The 17,913-nt window shown below is 41.6% G+C and overlaps 1 protein-coding gene across 2 annotated transcripts in view; it reads right to left on the reverse strand.

The window, feature by feature from the left end:
- The window catches only part of plxna2 (plexin A2), a 463,799-nt gene that overhangs the window by 68,312 nt on the left and 377,574 nt on the right, over positions 1–17,913 (reverse strand). For both annotated transcript variants that reach the window (XM_060845449.1, XM_060845451.1), the window contains exons 17-18: positions 9,528–9,621; positions 5,253–5,492 (exon numbers count right to left, since the gene is read on the reverse strand). In XM_060845449.1, the coding sequence (XP_060701432.1) occupies positions 5,253–5,492; positions 9,528–9,621 (334 nt within the window). The remainder of the gene's footprint in view (positions 1–5,252; positions 5,493–9,527; positions 9,622–17,913) is intronic.

Genomic DNA, 17,913 nt, shown 5'->3' on the forward strand with positions numbered 1-17,913 from the left:
AGACTTCCTTGATCAGGATCAATATATTTCAGTGGGTACAGGAAATAATAACGATAGGTCAGTTTGCTGAACATCTAGGAAAAGGTTCAAATCTATAATAGCAAAGAATTTAGAAATACATACTGCAATCAAGCAGAGAAGGGAAAACCATGTGTAACATTTTTATTACAATTCTTTGAGGAGATAGTGAGCAGGATAAAGGCTCACCAGTGGATGAGATATATTTGGATTTCCAAAAGGCATTTAATAAGATGCTGCACAGAGGTTACTTAACCAATTAAGAACCTGTGGTATTGTGGGTCGTATATTAACATGGATTCTGGATTGACTAACTAATACAAGTCAGAGAGTGAGGAAAATGGAGCACTTTCAGGACAGCAACCTGCAATTACTGGAGTGTTACATGAATCAGTGCTGGTGCCACAATTATTTACAATATATAGAAATAAATTGGATGAGGAAAATAAATGTACTATTGCCCGGATTGCAAAAATGGATGGGAAACCGTAGTAAGAATGTCGCAGAGACCTCAGAGGGATGTCAACAGGTTGAAGTGAAGTGGGCAAAAACTTGGAAGATAGAATACAATGTGGGAAACATGAGATTATGCACTTTGGCATGAAGCAAGCAAAACTGAATACAGTACTTAAATGGAGAAAGACTGCAGAAAGCAGCAGCGAGGAGGAATCTGGGGGGGGGGGGGGGGGGGTCTCATACTTGTATCACAAAAAACTACAGTACAGAATCAGCAGGTAATAGGGAAGGGAATGGAATTAATGGCGTTTATTTCAAACAGAATTCAGAGTCTTGCTAAAACTACATAACGCATACCATGTTATGCTACACCTTGAATAATGTGAACAGTTCTGGGTCCCTTATTTTAAGAAAGATATACTGACATTGGAAGCAGTCCAGGCAAGGTTCAATAGGTTGGTTCTGTGAATGGAGGGATATTCTTATGAGTAGAGGTTGAGTAGATTGGGGTTATACTTAAAGTTTAGATGAACAAGAACAAACCTTATTGAAACTTGCAGATCTTTAAGGGCTTGACAGGATAGATGGGGAGAGATTGTTTCCTTTTTTAGAGTGTCTCAGACCAAAAGACATAATCTCAGAGTAAGGGGTTACTTGTTCAAGACAAAGTTGAGGAAGATTTTTTTTGAGAGGGTGGAGAATCCATGGTATCCTTTACCACAGACAAATATAGAAGCTGCTCATTAATTATATTCAAGGCTGAGATAAATACTTTTAATCACTAAAGGAATCAAAGGTTAAGGTGAAAAGGCAGGAAAGTGGATTTGAGAATAATCAGATCACACATGATTTCATTAAATGGCAGACCATATTGGATGGGCTGAATGGTCAATTTTTGTTCCTACATTTCATGATTCAAGGCCTGGAGTACGATGTACTACACCTGATTACATTTTTCTCAGCCATCTATCATTTTAAAAATATACTGCAAATTATTAACATGTTGCAAATCTCTCTCCAAGTATCAATACTTTTATAGGAGAACATGAGGACTGCAGATGCTGGAGATCAGAGCTTAAAAATGTGTTGCTGGAAATATGCAGCAGGTCAGGCAGCATCAAAGGGACAGGAGAATCGATGTTGCGGGCATAAGCCCTTCTTCAGGAATGAGGAGGGTGTGCCAAGCAGGCTAAGATAAAAGGTAGGGAGGAGGGACTTGGGAGAGAGCCGTTGGGAATACAATAGGTAGAAGGAGGTTAAGGTGAGGATGATAGGCCGGAGAGAGGGTGGGGGTGGAGAGGTCGGGAAGAAGATTGCAGATCAAGAAGGCGGTGCTGAGTCCGTGGGTTGGGACTGAGAAAATGTGGGGGGTGGGGGGGAATCGAGAAAGCTGCAGAAAATATGCATTCATGGTTGGAGGGTTCCTTGGTGGAAGATGAGGTGCTCTTCCTCCAGGCGTCATGTTACCATGGTCTGGTGATGGAGGAGGCCAAGGACCTGCATGTCCTTGGTGGAGTGGGAGGGGGAGTTTAAGTGTTCAGCCATGGGGTGGTTGGGTTGGTTGGTGCAGGTGTCCCAGAGGTGTACTCTGAAACATTCCACAAGTAGATGGCCTGTCACCCCACTGTATAGGAGGTCACATCGGGTGCAGCGGATGCAGTAAATGATGTGTGTGAAAGTGCAGAAGAATTTCTGATGGATATGGAAGGATCCCATGGGGCCTTGCAGGGAAGTGATGGGGGAGGTGTGGGCGCAAGTTTTGCATTTCTTACGGTTGCAGGGGAAGGTGCCCGGAGTGGAGGGTGGGTTGGTGGGGGTGTGGATCTGATGGGGGAGTTGTGGAGGGAGTGCTTTCCCGAACACTGATAGGGGTGGGGAGGGAAATATATCCTTGGTGGGGTCTGTTTGGAGGTGGCAAAAATGACGAAGGATGATACGATGTATCTGGAGGTTGGTGGGGTGGTAGGTGAGGACCAGTGGGGTTCTGTCCTGGTGGCGATTGGAGGGGCGGGGTTGAAGGACGGAGGAGCGGAAAGTGGAGGAGATATGGTGGAGAGCATCGTCAATCACGTCTGAGGGGAAATTGCGGTCTTTGAAGGAGGAGACCATCTGGGCTGTATGGTATTGGAATTGGTCCTCTGGGGAGCAGATGCGGCGAAGGCGAAGGAATTGGGAAAATGGGATAGCGTTTTTACAGGGGGTAGGGTGGGAGGAGGTGTAATCTAGGTGGCTGTGGGAGTCAGTCGGTTTATAGTAAACGTCCGTGTTGAGTCGGTCGTCTGAGATAGAAATGGAGAGGTCTAGGAAGGGGAGGAGAAGTCTGAGATGGTCCAGGTAAATTTGAGGTCGGGGTGGAAGGTGTTAGTAAAGTGGATGAACTGTTCAACCTCCTCATGGGAGCACGAGGTAGCGGAGGAAAAGGTGGGGGTGGTGCCAGTGTAGCTGCGGAAGATGGGCTGTTCCACATATCCAACGAAGAGGCAGGCATAGCTGGGGCCCATGTGGGTGGCTACTCCTTTGGTTTGGAGGAAGTGGGAGGATTGGAAAGAGAAGCCTCCACACACATCATTTACTGCATCCGCTGCACCCGATGTGGCCTCCGATACGTTGGGGTGACAGGCCGCCTACTTGCTGAACGTTTCAGACAACACCTCTGGGACACCCGCACCAACCAACCTAACGGCCCCGTGGCAGAAAACTTTAACTCCCCCTCCCACTCTGCCAAGGACATGCTGGTCCTTGGCCTCCTCCATCGCCAGACTATGGCAACACGAAGCCTGGAGGAAGAGCGCCTCATCATCTGCCTAGGAACCCTCCAACCACAAGGGATGAATGCAGATTTCTTCAGCTTTCTCATTTCCCCTCCCCCCAACATTTTCTCTGTCCCAACACTCAGACTCAGTACCGCCTTCTTGACCTGCAATCTTCTTCCCGACCTCTCCGCCCCAACCCCCTCTCCGGCCTATCACCCTCACCTTAACCTCCTTTCACCTATCGTATTCCCAACGCCCCTCCAAGTCCCTCCTCCCTACCTTTTATCTTAGCCTGCTTGGCACACCCTCTTCATTCCTGAAGAAGGGCTTATGCCTGAAACGTCGATTCTCCTGTTCCTTTGATGCTGCCTCAATACTTTTATAACCAAGTTATACATTTATTTAGATTATTTGGTTCAGAATCTCCCAGACCGCAAATATTAAAAAAAAGTAGATGCTAACGATTTTTCTTATCAAAATAGCAAGGAAAAAAACATGTTGCTTTCAAATCTGTTAAACGGATCCTGAGTGCACAGGATTCTTGAACTACTTGAACAGCAGGAAGTGTAGAGGTCGCAGTAGGTCTAGTCATGATATCATCACCTTGCCACATGATAAGATAAATTATCTGAGATAAATGGATTTTAACACCGACTGCAAAAATAAAGCCAATACTAGAACCTTCAAAACATCAATTATAGCTGGAAAATATCACAGTTGGAGGTGAAGTGGCTGTCGCTCCTATGAGCATTCTTAATAAACAAACACTTAGCATTTTAAAATCATAATTTTTGAATTAGTGTTCTCTTCTTTTTTGCAAGAGTCTACATTATTTTTCTCCAGGCTGATGGTTCAAGAAAATTAAGCCTTTTAAAATAGCCTGCTGTGCAGAATGAGACAATTCCATTCAGTCCCTTGCCAGTGCTGTTGTTCAATTAGAACCATCTACTATAATCCCATTTCCTCCTTATTCATTTTACACATATTAATCCAAATGCCCTTTACACGATATTAATGACTCCTTTCTCAATTAGCCGTTAATGGTTAAAGCACTACATGTTCTAATTACCTGAATATAGGAGAAAAAAAACACCCCCTCACATTCTTTGTGATAACCTTGAATGTATGATTCCTTCATTTTCTTTTCAGATCAATTTGTTATACCAGTAAGCTTTCACTGTTCATCTATTTTCCCATTCTTTAGAAACAATTAAAGTTAGGTCCTTTCCCATTGCATGCAATTTTGACATGTTATTTATGTATCTATTTTCAAATATTATGGCAAACCCCTTCCCAAAATTTCTTCTACATATAGTCATCAAATATAAGTTCATGGAGATCCATCCACTGAAAGCCCAGCTTCCACAAGCTAGTTTGATAAATACTCTGCAATTTACCAGAACAAAAAATCACATGCACTGTGATAGGGAGGAGGAAACACATACATACAAGAGACCATTATTAGAAGGAAGTAACTTTTCATTCTTCAGTTAAATTGGTTGAACTTTGTAGCTTTCTATCTATGAACAGGTATAGCAGAAGTGTTATCTTTCTCACTGACTAAAACAGTTCGGAAAATCTGAATTCAAATTTCGTTATGTTGAGAATTAGCATTGTTAATAAAAACAAATTGGTACAAAAATAGTAATGAAACTGTCAGACTGTCATAAAAACCGAAGTGTTTCACTAGTCTGTCAGCAAAGGCTTTACCCAGCCCTGCCTGTGATTTGATCATTGGTGACTCTTAGCTGCACTCTGAAATTTCATAGGAGGCCAGTTAATTTGTGACTGATACAAGACATCCCATTGCCTTCTCAGGACAATTGGAGATGGTTAATAAACAGCATGCTGGTCAGCAACACCTACAACTGAAGAACAAAATGAAGAATCTTCTAGATCAACCTGGTATTTTCATCAAAGGCTGTTATTTGACTGACACATCAAATGAAAACCAATATCTATAAATTTCATTGATGGGGTTAAGGGTGTAGTATTGCATTCCAACTTACGGATCTTAGCACATACTTTCAGTATAATTGGGGAGCCTGGCTTCTGTTCCAACATGCCTGTCGTACTCAGAGGTTCAAATGTCGGGTTGGGGTAGAAGATGAAATTTGTATTATTGTAGATAAGCAGCGTCTGCACGTTGTCAAAGACAAAACCAAACTCATCTGGCCGTTCCACAGTGTCGATCCCTGGTCTGTACTCGTGTGTAAGAGCTGGGGCACGACAAGTCATAGTTGTTGAATTCAGTACTTCACACACCTGGTGGTGCAGAATAAAACAAAACGATATTTAACTTTTGAAATATTGCCTACACTTTCAAAATCCTGAATGTTCTGCTTTATAACCTGAATTTTTCATTAATATCTAATACATTATCGTGTAAGAGATGTGCAATAAAGCAAATCAAAAAACACACCCAACACTTTTGGAATCACTTCAGAGCTAGTTGAAAACTGGTAGCTCTCAAAAGTCACTAATGTTCTAAAAGGGCTATATAGCTCTATTCATAATGAATGCAATAGAAAAATAGTCATTGTACTGTAAGTAATAATAATTAACAGTATAGCAATTATGCCTACAAGTTGTTGAGTTATATCTTGGGGATTCACACTGCAGCACCACTGACATCTCCTATTTTTGTTTTGCAGTGCAAGCTATTTTCAAGTTTAGCAATGATCTCACCTAGCAGTAAGTTGCTTTACAAAGAACGCAAAATAAACCAAAGTAAAACCAAAGTCCAAAATATCAGAGAGTTTGGGCAGGATTTTCATCCTCCACTAAGGCCAAGATCAGGGTGGGAAGATGCTCAAAATAGTGACCCCAGTCAACATATCAATTTTACAGCTTCCACCTGCCCCCCGGCCATTTTTCTGGAAGAGGACTAACTGGTTAACCTAGTTAACAGTAACTGCTTAAGCAAGTGGGTTTGAGTGGGTGGATCTCTATGGAGTTACTTCAATCCAATTGAAGTGGGTTTTTCCCATTGCCCTCCAGGTTCCCTGAGCCAGGTGGTTTTTCTGCTGGAGGCCGTCACCAAGCTGGTACTCTAGCCAGGCTTAACTACCTACTCTGCACAGTGGCAGCCATTTTGTATTAGGATTTTCAAGAAGTTGGAGAAGAAGGCTCCAACATTTCCAAGAACCCTCAGCTTCATGTACCTCTCACAACATCCTGCTGCAATTTCTGAGCTGGAAGGCATCTGATCGACCCCCCTCAGCTTTGAGAGTCCATCTGTCTCAGTGTGCCAATCCGCTGGTCATTAATTGGCTGCTCACAGTAAGTGACCATTTCCCACAGTGGACCTCTCATGCACAAAACTGCTGGCCAATCTTTTGGACTCATCAGCACCAGAGGGCAGCAATGGCCGATACCTGTATCACACCTACCTGAGGTCTCAAATCAAGGAGGGAACACAGGCTACAGATGATTGTAGGGGGCTTTGGGGGGGGGGGGGTTGAACGAGAGTCCAGCCACAGTTTCCCCCCCTCCCGCAGCTCCATTCTTTAATCACTGAGTGCCTCTGAATGAAAAGCCACCACCCCCTGCAAAAACCCAATAGCTGACACACCACAGGGCTTGTTTGTTGGGGTCCCTCCTGGTGAGCCCTACACTCAGCTCTGTTTTAAATACCAGTGCTGGCTGGATGAGCTTCTTCATTGCTGACTTAAATGCCTCAATAGGTGGCAGGATAGCGAGCTCACCCAGAGGTCTCCAACCACCACATCCCTGACATCGAGGATGGGGGTTGGGAGTAAAAGTCTGCAGGGTCCTCGCTCACCATGCTCCCACTCAATTGAACATTTCCCCACCCCCATTGAACCCACAAGAGGACGACACATGATTCTGTCTATAAATTCTGTAAATAGCGCTCACATATTGATTGTGTGTTATTATAAGGCATAGGAACTAAACTGTGCTGCAAATTATGTGAACACATGAGATCAATGCTATGTTCCCTCTAGTCTTCAAAACACTGCGGTGATGCCTTTTCTTTCTACATTAAAGAAAATCAATATCCTTACAGGCTACAAGGATGTACCCGAACTATAGTTTGATGTACAGAAAGCTTTATTTTTCATTTCACTTTTCCTCTAGGGAAAGTTAATTTGAACTAAATTTCCTAGCATGAATACACTCCACAAATGAGATCCTGTGAGCTGAAGCAAAACTGAACATTCTAGATATTGAATTGAAATTCCATACGGTCAATTCACTTGAGTCAAGCAAACTCCCACGAGTTTTTTTCTAGAGAGGAAATAGCTAATTTACTTAATTAAAGAATGACCACAGATAAAATACAAAATTAAATCTACATAGATTTCTCTTTCTCTCATCCTCTGAGTTTCATTTCTCTTTATGCTGACAAAGCTTCTTTTGTCTAAAGTTAATCTTCCATTAAACACCATTAAAGAGATTCAGAAATTCCATTAACCCTCTCTGTGTGAATCTAAAAGCTGAGGATTTTGCACAAAATGCATTAGCTCTTCTGCATTCCACAAAGCTGCAGTGCATCATCCTGAAATTGCAGCTCATTGTTTTTTGACTGGATTTAAGGCTTATTGTGGAACAAAATACTTAAAATGCTGTTTCTTAATCCTTCTCTACATTTGCAATATTTATGAGAATAAACAATAAATGATGACTCCAAACATCCATTATGTTTATATTAAATTTATTAGATTAGACAAAATATTAATACAAATTCTGGTTGGCTGTTTGGACAAAAACAGGCTACAGAGTTGTGATGAAACCCTGCATTTTGAAGTGTATTACTTCATTCAGATTTTCAGCATCTGTAGAATTTTGCTTTTGTTCCCATCCGTGCCCTGTCACTTTCAGCCTGCCCATTGTGCTTCGCTGCCCCACATCTCTCCACAACCAGGCCCAAGGGCATTCACCAAGCTAGATCACCTTTACAGGACAAGCTGACACATTAACGGAAGGGAGGAGACCAAACTCAGAGGAAATACTGGCTTCAGTACAAATGCTCCTGCCACTAGTGGAGATCACATCTATGTAACTTGTCGAGGCATACAGCCAGGCAGATAGCCGGGCCAGTGGCGTTCTGAGCAAGAGGAAGAAGGACTATTCTTGTGGTGGACATCCTCTCCTGCAGTAGATTTTCCAATTGCAAAAACTTGGCCATTGTTTATATCTCAAAGAATTCTTTTTTCTCACTTGTCAGCACTTCACAATTTAAAAACTTAATATGCTACAGTCGAATGACAGATTATGTGAGTTCGAAACAATACAACTATCATGCAGAAACAAAAACAGAAATTTCTGGAAAAGCTCAGCAGGTCTGGCAGCGTCTGTGGAGAGAAAGCAGAGTTAATGTTTCGGGTTCAGTAACCTTTCTCAGAACTGATGGTAGCTATGAAAAAGTTGTTTTTTATGCAGAAGGTAGGGTATGGGGAGAGGGTAAGGAGTAACTATAGGTGGAGATAGAGCCCACGAAAGAGAACAACAGTTGGACAGACGAAGAGGTGAATAATGATAATCCTAGGACAATGAGTAGATACTTATGGGGACTATTAGTGCCTAACAATGGGTTGTGTGTAATAGCAGTCCATGTGATAACAAAGCCCAGTGTGTGGGGGTTGGGATAAAGACATGGGAGAAGGTAGCTCAAGGCCTAAAATTGTTGAACTCGATACTGAGTCAAGGAGGTCCCCATGTAGAAAATGAGGTGCTGTTCTTCCAGCTTGCACTGAGCTTTGTTGGAGCACTGTAGCAAGTCTGAGGCAGAGATGTTAGTCAGGGAGCAAGGTGGTGTGTTGAAGTGGCAGGCAACTGGAAGCGCAGGGTCTTTTTTGCAGACAAAATATAGGTGTTCTGTGAAGTGGTCACCCAGTGTACTCTTCATTTTCTCAAATGGAGAGGAGACCATATTGTAAGCAACAAATGCAGTAGACTAGATTGAGTGAAGCATAGGTAATGTGCTGTTTCACCTGGAAGGTGTGTTTGGGCCTTGGTTACTTTGGAAGGCGAAAGTAAATAGGAAAGTGTTACCCTTCTGCAGTTGAAGGGAAAGGTACCATGGGGCTGTTGAAATGAAGGAGGAGTGGACCAGGGTATCCCAGCAGGAGGGGAGGGGAATATGTGTCTAGTGATGGTCAGATGGAGATGGCAGAAATGGTGGCTAATGATCCTGTGTTTGTGGATAATGGTGGGATGCTAGGTGTCTATCATTCAATATCACTATTATATAATGGAATAAACAAACTTGTATATTTGGTGCACTAAAGTAATTCAGTATCAAACACAAATAGCTTACACCAATCCACGACTTACATTAAGAGATTCCCGGTTGTTATGCTTCACACGGATCCTTGGCTCCTGGATTATATCCAAGTTTGTTCCAAACACAGTTAAAGAAGTATTTCCACTAAGGTATAACAAAGAACAGAGCTTTTTTAACTTGATAAATATTGAACAAATTTGACTGTTAATAGATAACATTTCAATAAATAATTTACAGCTTCATAGCCTCATAACAAAATCGCATTAAAATACAATGATAGTTGTGTGTTGAAGGAGGCACTATCTTCATAAAAAATGGTTTGTCTAATTGTCATTTTACAAAGGCAAGCTAGAAATCACATCAAAGGTCATTATTTTGCCCCTTTTATGGAGCCCATAATGTAAACAGTAGAAGCTACTCCAGCTCTTCCTCAGTCGTCTAAAACTTCAATGGGAAGATGGCTGTTTCAATCAAAAGACAAGTAGCCCATGGAATAATCCCCGTCATCAACACTAGAGAAAGTGAACAATTTCTTCGGTATATTGAGATCTGCATTAAACCCCCTCAACAGCAGCATTTCTGCCCATCCTGTAAGTGGTTCAGGTGTCTTAAATTCAGTACCATGCCCACTTTACCCAAATTCTAAACATACAATTGCGTAACCCACAGTTATAAGAAAACAATCCTCTTGTGATTTGATTCAAACATTTTACCAATCTTTCTGAAGGTGGCCGGTAGAAGATAGGGATCAATGTCAGAAGGGAATTGTGTGATTTGCTTATTTCATTAGAAACAACTGAAACAAATGTAACAATGGGCAGAGTCTTTGTTCCATGAAATCTGGCGAGCAAACAACATGGAGCAGCATAGTGGTACCATCCCAACGCCAAGGTATTTTCTGGAGAAGGGTCTGTGGCAGAAGTGATATCTAACTGCATGTGGCATGGAGTAAATTAGGGCAAGTTACATGTCAATTTAGACCAATTGGCAGATGTGACTTAGTCCACCTCTCCCACACTCCGCTTGAGGTCAGGCAGCCTTCCACAATGGCAGTTTAATTTTTAAAAATGTGAATGTTTTAGAAGTGAGAAGAGGGTACATCAAGATGGAATTACCATCACTCCTATCTGTAAGAAGAGGTCGCACTTCCTTCTGCTCTGAGCATCCACACCACATCCTTAATTGGACCGTGAACACACTGACCACAAATTGGCCAATTTGGGAAAAACAACTGCTGGGTTACTATTCCTGACACAACATGGGGTCAGGCCCCACTTGAGTGAGATTCATGGTACCCAGGCTACCAAGGCTTGGAGTAACTTTTCTCATGCCATCTTCTACTCAATTAAATATGCAGCCGAACTATTTTCTCAGGGAAGCCAGCATTGATGCCATTGGCACTATATTGTAATCCCAGCAGCACACCATTTCAGTTGCACAAACTGGGTATGACCTCTCACACACTGGTGCTTGACCTTTGTCACCAAATACATGGCCCAGACGAAAAGAAACTGCCTTCCCTGCCTCGTGGACAAAGATCTGGAGGACCTGACTGATGGGGCGGTGAAGAGGAAAGCAGTGCTCTCTCCTGTAGTTGACCACAGGAAGTCATACCACCTGATCAGGCCAACTTCAATGCAGATTGCAGTCCTGGCACTGCTGTGTCTGTTCTGAAGTGGATGCTTGGTGGTGTAAGAAGGAAGTCAATGATCTTTTGTGCTCTGCAAAGGTGTCACCATCTTCTGTCTGCTACCCCACACTCAACACTGTCAGTCACTCTTACTTTGACACTACACACACCACTCCTCAAGGCTCAGTGCCCACAGCTCTTACTCCTATACTGTTCTGTGCAGCATGCCCACTCAGTGGCTCTCACCTATTCCATCTGCACTGACTGCTAACACTTCCTCCCCCCTTAACTTCCTTTTCACTCACTGCAGACACTTCACCAGTTCTCCTGCTCCTGTAGTACCATTACTTCAATCATATCAAATCCTTTCCCAAGTCTCACTACAGGAAACATTGGCCTAACCTTTGAACTGATGCTTCCACAGTGCTTTGACCAGCCTATCTATAATTCCCCGACAATTTCATACTCAACGTGTAGGACTGATCATAGCTAAATCCCCAGACTCTAGTTGGACCAGGTGCCTGACCAACTGTGACTGAGGTCCTGGAGGGCTAGAATTGAACAGGACCCCTCTCTGTCATCCCCTCTCATCCTCTAAGGTCTGCCATCCCTTTGAGTTTCACATATGACTGTTTGCTTGAAACGTATGCAGCATATTTGCCATGTAACCTGCTGCACATGCTACAGGTGTGACCCTTGATGTAGCATAGTGCAACACAGGGAAATGTCCACCCACTCACCTGTAAAGACTCTACACTGTCACCATGCTGCTGATCTGTCCCTTTGCACTTAAAATTAAGGCATACCTCAAAAGGCTGGCAGCATGTCACTCGGCACTAAAAGTGCTGTATGTTAAGAAAGCAACATGATCCACACAGAGGCTGGTGGCTGCAAGTCTGTGCTGAAGCCACTGAGTGTACACTAGGAAAGTAACGCAAAGTTATAGATCCTCTGAGCAAGTGCAAAATCAGTGAACCCTAAGGAAGCAATGAAAAGCTATAAGCTGCATCCTGTGCAGATATACTTGAAATATTTGTTGCTGAACACAAAATGATCTGGTGGAAACATGCAAATCACAGGTATACCTGAGCTCTAAAATAAAATCCCAAAGGGTTGAAGTGGTGTGTGATTTATTCCGACGGCAGCCACAATGAAATGGTGGGGCTGCTGGTTTGACAATGTCGACGTATGTGAACGAAGGGTTGAGGAGGGTGGTGGCCATACAGCGTATAGGCACACCATGCTGAACACACAGTTGATGGTGACTGGGTCAAGCATTCAGTAAGCTTTAGCTGCTAAGTACCTGCTCTGACTTACATCAGAATCTTTTTGCCATCCAGTTTCTTGGGCACCGAGATTAGAATTCAAGATGGCCTGCAAATAATGTAAGTTGGGATTTTAACAGGATGTGAAGACTTGGAAATATGACAGTTGCTGCCAGATGGGGAGATTCTAAAGTCGCCATTTATGGCTTGAGGAGAAAAATTGCAAGAACAATGCTTGAATATTGAGATTCTGATTATTTCAGACTCTCTGCATCTTCCCACTTTTCTCACCATCACGTACACTTGGGAGGAGAAAATTCTAGTCATATTTTTCTACAATATAGAAATGTTGACAAGATTTACAAGAAACATTTTTCATTCCTTATAATGTGTATCCTGTGTAATAAAGTCTTCAGTGTGAATTGGATGCTCCACTGGTATAACAGTTTCCTGCCTAGATATTGTATGATAAATTATTAAATAGTCTGAGGGACAAATATTACAAAACCACAGCCTAGTGAAACCCTTTTCCAAATACTGTAATGCTGATCGCGGCAGAAACTTTTTCTTGGCAGACTGCTCATTATTTATTAAGAACCACCTGCTCTGCCAGAATGTTAATTAGATGCAAAGAGCTGAATTTCTCACATTATGGGCAATGTGAATCTAAGAACATACCAGCAGAGTTTATGGATGATAATGAAGGAACAGCTGCAGATGTAAGAAAAGCTTGCTCCTCTAAAAATCAGCATCTCAGCAATTTCTTACTAAACTACTCTGCAAATCAAATGGCCTGAGGAATATTTGTTAAATGTCTTTGTTTTGGGCTGTACATCGAACAGATCTAAAATCATAATTATGCACTTTTAACATGGTATTGCTAAGTATGTGCCTAATAGTTTGAGAGAGGTGTTTACAATTTGCATCACATTGAGTTTTGACTGTAATGAGGAATTTTACACTGGTAATGGAAGCACTGCTGGCTTTATGCTTCAGCATCTGTTCTGCTATTTGGAACCTTCCCTCTTCGTGCTGAACAATTATGCTTCCTTCACATGGATGTGGAGTACTGAACAATTGTAGCTTGTGGTAGGCCAGACAGTAATATTTTCATGTGTGCAATATCTCTTTTCTCAGTACCACAAAATATCGCAGGTAGAAACTGTGAAAATAACAGCAGCACATGTTTAATAAAGAGTTTAATTTAGACCTTGTATTTTGATATGTCTATATCTACAGAAACTAACCAGAAACCTAAAACACAATCATTCAAGTAGAACACTGTCAAAGCAAACATATTGATGGAAATTTGACTGAAATTTGATAAACGCAATGCTGATAGCATTTTATGCCTCAATAAATCTCAGCATGTAAATAAAGCTGATGAAAAGGTCTGGCAGACCGATGAACTAAAATCGACTGGAGGACACTGCCACTATGACTCACTCTGTGGCCACTTTATAGCCTGAATCTTTGACAGTTTCCAATCTCAAATGAGTCGCTGTAAAATTTCCACACTTCCAGGATCAAATGTTCATTTTCGGGTGAATATTGCTAAAAAGAGTCTCCTAAATTCTGATGCCAATTGAGGCATCCAGTATGGCAGGTTTCTTGTTTATAGTCATCAGATGCCATCTATTACGCACCGAGCTCTCACTATCAAGGATAGCAATAAGCTTGGGTTATTAGAGATTACATAAAGGCAGTGATTGGGAGCATTTGTTCTTTTTAGCATTCATCCTACCTTTTCTGCCTGACTCTCTTAAACCAAAGCATGAAATCTTTGCTTGAGCAGAGTCAGTGCCCATTGAGCAGGCAGAATCATGTAACAAAGCAATGCTTGACAGAGCATTGCTTTGTGCTCAGCCATTTCCTCTTGATGTTTTTAGTCTCACCTTCATCTGTCCCATTAGGAAATAGTATTCTAAAATAGAATTGCTAAAAGCTTTGTAATGCATGTAACATTTTCATCCCTTGTGGACCTATACAATGAAGTTATGAGAACTGACTATATCCCTAAATCAAGGGCTTCAATTAGAAACTGCTGCAGGAGCTTGGCATTGAACACTGAGTGTTTGCAACATTTGTTCTAATGACATTGGAAACTTTTCTCACACCAGCACTTCTGCAGGGACAAAATTAGCTCAAGGAGATGATAAATACTTTCTTCTCCTTCTATATACCAAACCTTTGGGTTATTAGTTATGGCATGTTCATTGTTTTTAGAATGGTGACTAGCCAGCTTTTGCCAATATAGTTGATAAAAGTGGTAGAGAGGTAAAAGAAAACATATAAAAAGTATTTCACCTTTGACAGAGGAACTCAGCAGGTTTGACAAACTCTACCAAAATAAGGAGGTGGAGATGCCAGTGTTGGACTCAGGTGGACAAAGTTAAAAATCACAACACCAAGTTATAGTCCAACAGATTTATTTGGAGGTACCGGCTTTTGAAGTGCTGCTCCTTCATCAGGTGGTTGTGGAACAGGATCATAAGACACAGAATTTACAGCAAAAGACCTCTGTGTCTTGCAACTGAAACAATATATTGAAGAAACCTACATTGCTGTTAAGTCTTTCATCTCTTAAAATGGGTTGCAGATTTTGGTTCATAAATATGTAAACCCCAGAACTTCTTTCCAGTCACATTCTCGAGGTAACATAAGGTTTTATATTTAAAAAAATGTGACACCTCAGCTCAGACAATGCATTAAAGATGTGAGGTTAGAGTCTGTCTGTATCCCAATCTTGAGCCAAACTGGTTCTATCTCCAAAGTAGGAATTTATAAAATGTTACATGCATTGATTGCTTGCACTGACTGCCTGTTGATTGCGTGCTTTTTGAACAAAATAGAATGCATCTGCAATTACAATTCTGCAAATGCAAATTCACCCCATAGACTTATATGTGTTTGTGCGCGCATGTGAGGGAGAAAGAGAAAGAGAGAGAATGAGTTTGTGTGTGTGAGTTTATGTATGTGAGTGTGAGAATAAGAGTTTGCATGCTTGTAGACAATGTGCGTGAGTGTGACGGAGTGAGTGTATGTGTCTGAGAGTGAGCGTGTGTGTGAGAGAAGGTCTGTGTTTGCTCATACGGGTGCACATACTCATGCGGCAGGTACTCATGTGACTCGGCCAACATTGTCTATCTCATTCGCTGCAGGCAAGGATGACCCGAGTATGGTACATTGGCGAGACCAAGCAGATACTACGACAATGGATGAATGGATACAACGCAACAATCGCCAAACAGGGATGTTCCCTCCCAGTCAGCGAGCACTTCAGCATCAGGGAACTTCGGTTTTGGATCTTCAGGTGATCATCCTCCAAGGTGGACTTCGGGATACGCAAAAACGCAGAGTGGCCGAGCAGAGGTTCGGTAGTCATGAGGATGGCCTCAACCAAGACCTTGAGCTCATGTCATACTACAGGTGACACCACTGCACTAGACACACATAAACACACACTCTTACATACTCACACAGACCTTCTCTCATACACACACACCCCACACTCTTACCCATGCACATATCCTCTCATGGGCGTATACTCCACCGCTCTTTCTCTCTCGCGCGCAAACACACACACACTTTCTCTTTCTCCCCTCACGTGCATGCACAAACACTTAAGTCAATATGGTGAATTTGCATTTGCAGAATTGTAATTGTAGATACATTCTATTTTGTTCAAAAAGCACACAATCTTCAGACAGTCAATGGAAGCAGTCAAAAAGTGTGGTGCTGGAAAAGCACAGCCAGTCAGGCAGCATCCAAGGAACACAACAATTGACGTTTCAAGCATAAGCTCTTCATCAGTCAATGGAAGCAGTCAATCCATGTAACACTTTATAAATTCCTGCTTTTGAAATAAAATCAGTCTGGCTCAAGATTGGAATACAGACAGACTCTAACCTCACACCTTTAATGCATTGTCTGATGTGAGGTGTCACCTCTTTTCATAAAAACCTTAACTTATTTCGAGAATGTGACTGGAAAGATTCTGAGATTTACATATTAGTGAACCAAAACCTGCAACCCATTCTAAAAGATGAAAGATTTAACAGCAATCTAGGTTTGTTCAATATATTGTTTCAGTTGCATGACACTGAGATCTTTTGCTATAACTTATGTGACTTATTATCCCGCTCCATAGTTACCCGAAGGAGCAGCACTCTGAAAGCCAGTTGGACTTTAAACTGTCAGGTGATTTTTAACTTTGCTTACTGAAATAAGCTGATCTTATGGCCTTGGTGATGCAATGTTTAAAAATCCAAAAGACCCTGTATTGTGTATCTCTAGAGGTTGAAACTTCTAGGATAGTGCAATTATTATCATCATGCCTTTTCTCTTTTCCTCTCTTTGGCAAGAGTGACTTTCTCTCTGAAATTGCAGTTTCCCTCAATCACAGCACACTTTGATTGACTCATTAAAGTAAGCACTTCCAGTTTCTGACTGTGCAGCCTTTGAAGGAATGCTGTGACAATGCAGTGTTACAGATGCTGCCATCACATCACGAGTGTGTTTGGTCTCACAATAGCAGATCTCTCAAATTTGAGAGGATGCCAAAGCCGCTTTTGCAGAAGTTTCAAAGAGTAAGATCATAAGAGATGTCTTTGGCCAGTACGGGAGGCAGTCAAAGTCAAATTCATGCACTACGAATTTGAAGAGCATAAGATCTTCATATTTCACCTCCAGGACATGAATGATTAGGGCCAACTATAGTAAAACAGATTGCAGCATCATTGACTATTTTATGTGTTGTTTTAAAATGATCTTGTGGCTTCCTTTTTTAGACATTGGAGTAATCACATTTATTTAGGAAGGTTGAACAAATGACAAAGAATAACTCACAAAGTGGAGAACTTAAACCACAATAGAATGCTCGCACAATGACAATCTGCACTAACAAAGACATCAGTAAATGTTCTCCTGTCACTTAGGTGCTTCTTACTTAACAAAGTTAACCTCAGCCCAGTCTTTGTATTTTCCAAAGTAACAGAAGAAAGGAATCTGCTGACAAAGTTCCAACAATCTCCATAGCATAGTTTTCTTCAGTTTGGGGTAGTAATTTAGATGTTGCAACAAGTCAAAAGGAACCTCAGGCATGCACCAGTAATTATGCCAGCATGCAAGATAGCAGATAATCATATTCTCACATAAAGGAAATCAGGCAAGTGAAAAACTCTTGTTATCTGAAGATTTAAAGTAGAAGAAATCAAAGCAACTTTTAAATTTTTCTAAATGATTGTTCCAATTTATACCGTAATTAAAAACTCAAATTAAAAGTAACCTACTTCAAAATTGGGTCTTTTTTAATATAATATTAGACAATCCATAACTATAAGGTTAGTTTCTTTTGGCAGAAGTTAGCACGGAATTAAAACCCAGTTATATCTCATTCAATAAGGTGCACTATTTCAAGGATTTTTTTAAACACTGAGTAACAGCACAAAGTAGACTTTTTGCCAATTCAAGATCTGCCATTAGTTGTAGTTAGGGTACTTCAAGTAACAAAATCGCCAATTTGAATCAAATCACCAATAG

Source organism: Hemiscyllium ocellatum, chromosome 26, assembly GCF_020745735.1.
Source record: "Hemiscyllium ocellatum isolate sHemOce1 chromosome 26, sHemOce1.pat.X.cur, whole genome shotgun sequence".
NCBI lineage: Eukaryota > Metazoa > Chordata > Chondrichthyes > Orectolobiformes > Hemiscylliidae > Hemiscyllium > Hemiscyllium ocellatum.